Genomic DNA, 8,842 nt, shown 5'->3' on the forward strand with positions numbered 1-8,842 from the left:
ATGTGGCTCTTATGAAGGCCTGGGAGTGCAGAGGGCGCAGCCAAGCGACTAATTGAGAGGATTTAAATGACTGCATGGATGGAGAGACCTCTAACTTATTTATTACTGCAGCAAAGATGGGCTTCCTCAGCAAATACAGCACAGTGTGTGTCGACATGAGTTACTGCTTGAGGTCTGCAGCTGTGTTCCTCCAAACACCCGGCTGAGGTCGGCTGTTATATTTCACTGATTGATTGATTTCCATGACACACTAAAGAAGTAGCTTCAAATCAATATTAACACTTAATGCCGATTAATTAATAGATTTAGATAGCTGGTCAAACTTTCTAAATGCTCACCACAGAGGCCAGTTAGCAAGAACTTTCAAACAAAAATGATTGAGTAATGATCATGTGGCCTCTAAAGTTAATATTACCCCTATGCATACACTACTGTAATACTTACAGTATTAAAACACGACTATGTTCATTTACATATTAGTTACAAACACTTAAGTCAAGTTAACCAGCTTAACCCAAACAATTATAAAAGGCATTGTGAGTTACAATTGATCTCATTTAGATTCAAAACTAGGATGAAAAACTGTGATCTTTATTGTAGAAATAAAACAAAAAATATATTATTGAGATTAATAATCTCTAAAATCAGAATTGGGTTGTTTTTTTATAAACTGGGTGGAGAAACAACATAGCACAATCTCACTGCAACGTCCAACCCCAGCAGTTGAGATAAGGGGAGGCCAGAAAACCCATGATAAACTTCTGGTGCAATGGTTAGAGAAGGAAAAGGGGCCAAAACAGTCTCATAATAAGACAATAAACGCAACAACTGAAGAGTCCAATTGGTTTTCTGACCTGATTAAGTTTGTCTGCAAAAATCTTATGTTGACTGTATTAACTTAAATGTGTTAATATTTCATGATTCAACTGTCAAAAAATGAAATTACAACTACTTTAATGATTGATTGATGGTAATAACCAAACTAAATTGCCAAACATTTCTTGATCTGTCACAAAATAACCTCTTGTTTCCAATCAGCACAATAACAAGGTGATCAGCCTATACATTTTAAAACTGTAAAATAAAATTTTCCATGTTTTCTAAATGTCTTATTCCAAACAATTTTTAAACAATACAGAATGTAAAAATAGAATGACTCCGGTACTGTCCTAGATCTGTTTAAAAAAAAAGTCTTTGTAGTGTCTAATATTACAGCACAAAGCAGAATAAAAGAAGAATTCTAAAAATACAACCCCAGTGAAAGAAATTCAACTAATGTCTCAAAACCGGTTACAAAGCCAAACGGCAGCTGCAGTGTAAACTCAGTTCCTGCCCTTTATGCTCCTGGAGAGCAGCATGAATTCTTAAATACCTCTGCACAAACATCTGTGCTATTTTCTGCCCACAAACCGACAGAACAGCAGAGAGTTCACTCATTCTTACAATGGGACCCCCTCTCGCCCACACTCACCAGGGCTGGTGGTGCTCTGCAGGCTCCCCCTCTTGCGAAACGGGGATTTAGGTTTAGGCTTCCCTTGTCCATCGCTGTTGGAGGAGGAGGACGTAGAGGATGACATCTTGCCGCCTGTACTCCTGTTACTACTGGAGCAGAGCGAGTCAGAGCTGTGCAGCGGCCAGCAGAGGGAGAGAGGAGCACTGGCTCTGATGCTGGAGGAGCTCTGTCTCATGGCGGGGCAGCAGGGCGGCAGGACCCATACTGGGCCAGGAGTAGCTCCTCTGCAAAGTTGGCTCCTCCTCCCAGCCAGCAGCAGGTCAGCAGGCGCGCTGCAATGAGACAAGCTGAAATCAAGCCCAAGGCTTCCATGACTCCTGCTGGGGGACATCCTCCTTGGTTGTCCTAGCAACCAGTGAAAAAGCTTCCTGTATCCAATGCGGGGGAAAACAGCCACAGAGGAAGGCATTGCAGATCAAAGTGTATAGCTAGCATGACAGCCAACAAGCCTCTAGACAGACTACACACCAGCAGCTTAGTGCCAAGGTGAGTGAAGGACAAAAGTTTTTCCACTCGTCTAAAAATAGCAATAAGATATCGTAAAAGCTAACTAGCTAACATCTGACTAAACCGATAAAAGCAGAAAATCCAGACGAACAGGTATGAACAAAACAAGCGCCCAAGAATGAGGAGTGGATAAGCACAGACAGCAGAGTGTGTAAGCTGACTAGTGAACTCTCATTCTGGTTTAGTGGAAAACTCTGAAGGGTAGCCCAAACACCAGGAAGGCCTGACATAATGTATTATAAATAGTGACAACCAATGCCAAGCAAGACTAGTAATGTAACCCGTGACAACTATGTGCACAGCTTTATCTCATATCCTTCCTTCCTGTGGCTGAGCATTCCTTTTTATTACATAAAAACATAAGCAGAATCTGGATGTTATTTGTTTTGTTTCTTTAACAACACGTTACATTTATTTTATTTATTTTTTAAATCCTATATTGATCCCTGAGGGAAATTCTGGTTTACACTGTTATTGGGAAACATTCTTCTCACACACATAGGACATGGACCCATGGATATGCACCAATGGAGAGATGTCAGAGTGGAGCTGCTACACACTGCTACGCAGGGAGCACACCAGAGCGATTTGGGGGTTCGGTGCCTTGCTCAAGGGCCCCTCGGCAGTGCTCAGGAAGTGCCCTAGCACCTCTTTTTTTTCAACTTTGAATTATGAGTGTGCCACCACGCAATGGAGGCACACTCATCAACCAGTTGTAATATGAAAAACTTTCAGTCTCCATGGAAGTCATTATTAATCAAATTAGAGTTAGCGATCTCTACTTCAGCTTTTCACATTAAGATGCCTTCCTTGAGGAACGTACACTGAATTAACCCAACTGTGTAAAATCTTTTTAGATCGAGGGATTTCTCATGCCACACAACAATAGTATAGATGCTTGCTTACAAAACAGACACAGAAACGGCTCCTCCTGACTTTAACTCTCTCATCCAGGTCTACACTCCCTCCCCCCCACGACGCTCTGCCAATGAAAGGCGTCTGATCCGACCTTCACAACAGGGTCCTAAGTCTCTGACTAGACTCTTCTCCTCTGTCGCCCCCCGGTGGTGGAATGAACTTCCAAACTCCATTCGATCTGCAGAGTCCCTCTGCACCTTTAAGAAAAAGCTAAAGACCCAGCTCTTTCATGAATACCTACTAACTTAATGATGATGGTCTCCATATTATTGACGATGATGATGGTAATGACGATGGTTTTTGTTTGATAACGATGACTTATAAGATGGTTTCTATACTGATTAGAGCTCTCAAGAACTGCCCTCAATGTTGTACTTTGCCTCTGGTCACTTCCTGTCAGCACCTGTGTGTCCAATCAGACTCAAAGCTGATCGTTTGCTCTTACTGACATTGTTCCCTTTTTTCTAGATCCTTGCTTGTGTTGTTCTTACTCTCTGATGTACGGTGCTTTGGATAAAAGCATCTGATAAGTGAATTGTAGAATTGTAGATGTTTTTAAACACTGCAGCACATGGACACATCGAAGACAGACTTTTGAAGGTCCAGCACTGGGCTCACAGCAAATGTTTGAGTAGAGTAATCAGAGCACTAGAGCTACAAAACAAAGTAAAGATCCCCATCTAGTGGTATAAAATTTGTATGCAGTTGGGCAACAAATATTAGACCTGTCTTAGCACACAACATTGTACACTAGACAGCAAACATAGTATGGCCCTCCATTGTCATTATTTGAATGCAATATCATAAAAAATTACTGAACTAAATGTGAGGACAACTTCAAATTTTCTGTTCCTGCTGTCCAACTAACCGAAGACTTCCTCCCAACCAAATGACTCTTCCAAAACAAACATCATCCTCGAACACTTCAGAATACAACTACATGAACACTGTAACTACAGGACTGTGCTCAAAACGCTTAATAATAAGAATAATTTAACTAAGGTTAAAGGTAAATACTAGACCTGATTAATCATGGGAACAATGCAAGATTAGATTAAATTACAATGATACTGGAAATACAAGAAATTGGTGAAAAGTTGATTATGTATTTCTAAGACAAACTGGGTCTGAGACTACATTGAAAACATTCAAACCTATTAAACTGATCACTTTAACACTAACTAAATCCCTAAGGTATTTTCAGAGGATAGGGTTCAGGATCAGAGTGTAATCAGGCTTGAAAGAAAAGAGAGAAAAACGTCCATTCATAAAGCTGAACTCAAACTTTTGCTTAAATGAGCTTTGCAACAATATCTTGAACGGATGACAATCTGATGGACGAATGGTAGAAGTGGAAGAGGTCAAATTTACTTTCCCTAGAGTTCAAACAAACTCTTGTTGAAGTGTGTTCCAAACCCTTTCTAAAATGTGCCCCAGTTTTTGAGAGAGCTGTGGCCACCACCTGGTGCTGCAGCAGCAGAGGCTAAAAAACAATGGGCTTACTTTTTTCTCAACCAAACATCTTTATCACTCCCATGAGTATAGCCCACTTTATGCATCATGCTAAAACAAAAAAACTTACATCAAGGTCTTACCTATTATTGAAAGCAGGTTATGTAAGCCTGATGCTTGTGATTCCTTTTCTAGTCTTCTTTACTCTCTGCTGTTTGGTCAAGCTTTCTGTCTGCACACCCATTGCTAAAAAGGAGACCATTGGCTGCTTGGGGAGGCCATACACCAAAAACAACAGTGTACTCACTTTCTTTTTTAGATAGCTTTTCACAGGCTAGGGAAATGTAACAAGGCATCATTTCTTTATATGGTTTACGTACATTTTGTCCTTAAAGACTGATGCCTAACATGTGCATGAGAAAAGCAAACTCAGAAATGTTTCAGCATTATAGAAAACAGAGTTACTTTGCAAGAACTGCAGTGTTTCCCCTACCATTATGTTAGGGGGGCGGCCCGCCCCCCCAATGGCACCCCTTGAAGGTCAAGTAAAAAAAAAAAAAAGGACAGCTGTCATTAAAAGTAACACATGAACACCAAGATTCCTTCAAGTGTTTGTGTCGGCGTGTCCCCCCCCCCCCCCCCCCAACACTGTAAACCTAGGGGAAACACTGAACTGAATTGGTACTGGTTTTTAACATTTAGCGCGATCTATACTGTATAAGGAAGGTATATTGGAGTGTGCAAAATGCCTTTGGCTGATGTTCTCAATCACTCAATCAGTCTTTATTTCTATAGTGCCAATTCATAACAATTGTTATCTCGAGACACTTTTCAAAAAAGAGCTGGTCTAGACCGTACTCTTTATAGTTCTGTGCAGCTCTGCAGTTTGGTGAGGGGGAAAACCCATGTTCTTCCCACCACCAGTGCTGTCATTGTAAAAAGTTAGTGACCCAGAAGAACAACTGGCCAGGGCGTGGACTGGGCTTTTTCATGCACAATGCGTCCTGCAACATGTAGGCAATGCTGGCCAAGCAGAAAAACTCACTTTCTCAGTCAGTATAGCTTGCACTAGGGAAGTAATATAGGTCTTAAAATACTTTTACTGCAAACACACTTTTAAGCCAACTAGGTTACATGTGTAAGTACAAGGCAAGGATCCCATATGTTGTAGGCTACTGACTGTAATCTCTCTTAAGTGAAATTAGGAATTTAGGTTGTATAGCTAGCTGAATTGACTTCTGTTTTTGAAAAATCTAGTACACATTCGTACTTATAAAAGCATGTATCAGATGATGTTCAAGCCACTTTAGGTGATTAGAGGCATCATGTCCTATCATGACGTCTGGGTTACAACGAAATATAATAGCTGGAAAAAGCAGGAGTCTTCAGACCCTCTAAGCTATAAGTCCTATAAGTGAAAGGAACATGGTGTGTTAACATGTATCTTTTAACATAAAAACGTACATTTGTTGAGATTCTTTACTTTAGTGTTCGCACTGTATCACTGCAGTTTTCTGACTTACCATCTGACATGGTGAAGGACGTGCTGGGAGCAGAGGTAGGCTTTGATATGAGACAGGAAATATCCTGTAAGAGATACAGCAAAATGTCACACTAAACGTTAAACAAATCACTGCACGGTCTGTTAAAAACAAAAAGCATAGCATGTTATGCTAACTGACGCTAGATGAGTTAGCAAGCGAGCTGATAAGCTATCAGTCACACCGAGGTTATCTCAAGTAGTTCTTCTTAATATCACTGTAAAGTTTACTCAAACCAAGCTTCTTTCACCTGACATATATAGTAGCCTACCTAATGTGCTTTTCATCGCTCAAGTCATCTCACTAACGACTTTAAAAGTTAATCACATACTACAATTAGGTTTATTTGACCAAGTCTGGATTCCTGAATTTGCGTTAGCTACCTGTAGATCACATCTGTTACAGTCTACTAAAGTGTTATACATAAACTAAAGGGGAAACAGTGTCAAACGTTAAGCTAGCAAAGAGTTATCTTCTCATTGTCTCAACACAATTGTTTTTGGTTTCAATGTTTTCATGTTGTTTCCTCAAACTAAAGATAAGAGGACATTTTACCTTAACCGGAGCCGCCCACCGTGTCTGTGCTCTGCTTCTGTCCAAAGGTCCAAATACTGGAATTCAATTATTTACAGTTCTTCTCTCAAAAAGAACAGTTTTAAATCCAGTTTAATTTTCATGTTAGTTTTTTTTAATGGGGAAATGAAACTAGTGGGTTCTCTTTGGAGGTTAGTTACAGTAAGTAGGCTACAGCAGGCTGTTTTCAAATGATGGAAAAATTTGACTTTTATTTCTAAAAACGTTTATTAAAAAAAGAGTAATGTATTTTACTTTTTGTAAAGTGTCTTGAGATAACATTCGTTATGAATTGGCACTATACAAATAATAATTGGATTGATGAGAGTATAGGCCTAAAGAAGTGACTCAAGAGTTTATAACTGTTAACCATCACTGAATAAAGCATTAATATATATATATATATATATATATATATATATAGATATCTATATACATATATATATATATATATATATATATATATATATATATATATATAGATATATATAAACATTCAAATAGGCCTACAGTTATACCAACGTTCTCATGTCATTTTCTGTGACAGAGTCCCACAAAGTGTGCAGTTCATCTTATCTCTTCCGGTCATTCTAGCTCATTTAAGCTGATTATTCAATCTCAGTAGGTTACTCTCATGTCAGTGTAAAATTCTGATAAACCCACTTTCTAGTAACCTTTACAGCACCAAACAGCAAAGTAACAACTAGTTGATTTTAAAAGCAGCTTATGATATTTCCCTCAGGAAATAGTGCAGAAAAAGTGTTGGACTTCCCTCTTTCACTTCTTCTTTCCAGGCGTTTGTTCATCATTTTGCTCTAGCTTAATACCCTTTGCCCTTTACACTAAGTCATTATATTGTTGATTCTAATTTCATTGGCTTGAACTATAACTTGAATATATATATATATATAGTTTGCTTGAAAGAAAGTCCATGTACATCTGAAGTTGCCTTATCAAAGGCATTGTACTGTAAATGTGAGGATACATGTCTGAGATTTCTGAAAAAAAGTGAAAAAGTGATTCGTTATCATTTACTTTGAATCAAGATTGTGTCTTTATCAGAATGCAAGATCCATCCGTCCATTATCTATACCGCTTTTCCCTGTTAAGGGCCATGGGGGGCTGGAGCCGATAACAGCTGTCATTGGGCGAGAGGCGGTGTACACCCTGGCTTCAAATTACAATTTACAAACCATATATTATGGTTGACCAATCCAAGATTCCAAATAATCAAGCAAATTTTTTTTTTTTCTAAAGAGCAGAATATGCTGATTTACTTCAGTATAGTTCTCACATAAGCCTACAATCCTCAAATCAAAGAATGAAAAAATCATAAAAACAGAAAAATATCAGCTCTGGTTTAGTCTAGAGAGTGTATTTTAAGAAGTCACAGATAATGGTGCCTGATTTGGATTCCCAATTGAGCAAGCTCCTCCTCCCTCCCACTACAACACTGAGAAATGTCACTAGGTAATAATTGCCATGGGGATGGCAGAGCCTAGGAGCCTGGTGAAGCTGGGGGCGGTTTGACAGAGGTCCATCACTGAGGTGTGAGGCCTGTCGCACACCAGCAGATTCCAAACATCTATCTATCCATCCATCCATCTCTTTCGTTGAAATAAAGGTCATATCACTGGCTTTTGCCTTTGAAGTTTAAATGTTACTTTAAGGTCAAAGTGTTTGAACTGCATCCCTGTACCCCCCCCCCCCCCCCCCCCCTTGCAATGAAATAACACTACTGAAGCAGAGCACAGAAATGTTGTATAAAAGAAGGTAAAGGCCATACTCTAAAGTTATGAAAATGCATCCAAAATGTTTTACAAACATAGAAACTCTTTATTACAACAATATCTGTCGTTCAGCCTGTAACAATTTATTTTTGTAAACCCATTCATCTCATAAAGTATAGTGGAAGTCGTTCTTTTGTTTTCATCACAGCATAAAAAACAATCTCTGAACAAGTGTAAATCCTAAAACGAATGTCATTCACAGTTTTGGATATTTAGACGTGATGAAAAGCAGATACCAAGCTTAACAAGCTTTTGATTTTGGATTGGCATGGTCGCTCAAAAACAACCTTTGTTTAAAAAAAAATGTCTTTAAAACCCTGTTTCCATAATGTAAGAAAAGATTCAGTTAATTCAATCAATCATTTTGACGCATCATAGTTTATCACACCAAACAGTTTGCTATAAAATACTTATTCATCTCATTACCAAACCTAAGCTGAAAAATGTAGCAAAAACTGTCCCATCATTTCTAATAAAAACCTCATCTCACATTTGACCCCAGCTTTAGTCGTCTTACAACATTGGAATAGAGTGTGCAGGAGTCATAC

At 38.9% G+C, this 8,842-nt stretch overlaps 1 protein-coding gene across 5 annotated transcripts in view; it reads right to left on the reverse strand.

Moving 5' to 3' along the window:
* LOC132977410 (AMP deaminase 2-like) overlaps positions 1–6,539 on the reverse strand; it is a 33,675-nt gene extending 27,136 nt beyond the window's left edge. For 2 of the 5 annotated variants that reach the window (XM_061041945.1, XM_061041944.1), the window contains exons 1-3: positions 6,487–6,539; positions 5,914–5,977; positions 1,472–1,785 (exon numbers count right to left, since the gene is read on the reverse strand). In XM_061041945.1, coding sequence (XP_060897928.1) covers positions 1,472–1,688 — 217 coding nt within the window. In that variant the 5' untranslated portion in view covers positions 1,689–1,785; positions 5,914–5,977; positions 6,487–6,539. Of the gene's footprint in view, positions 1–1,471; positions 2,244–4,533; positions 4,553–5,913; positions 5,978–6,486 lie in introns of those variants that run through there. The other 3 variants (XM_061041946.1, XM_061041949.1, XM_061041943.1) reach the window with 3 other exon arrangements.
* Between the last annotated feature and the right edge of the window lie 2,303 nt (positions 6,540–8,842).

This window comes from Labrus mixtus, chromosome 7, assembly GCF_963584025.1.
Source record: "Labrus mixtus chromosome 7, fLabMix1.1, whole genome shotgun sequence".
NCBI classification, from domain to species: domain Eukaryota; kingdom Metazoa; phylum Chordata; class Actinopteri; order Labriformes; family Labridae; genus Labrus; species Labrus mixtus.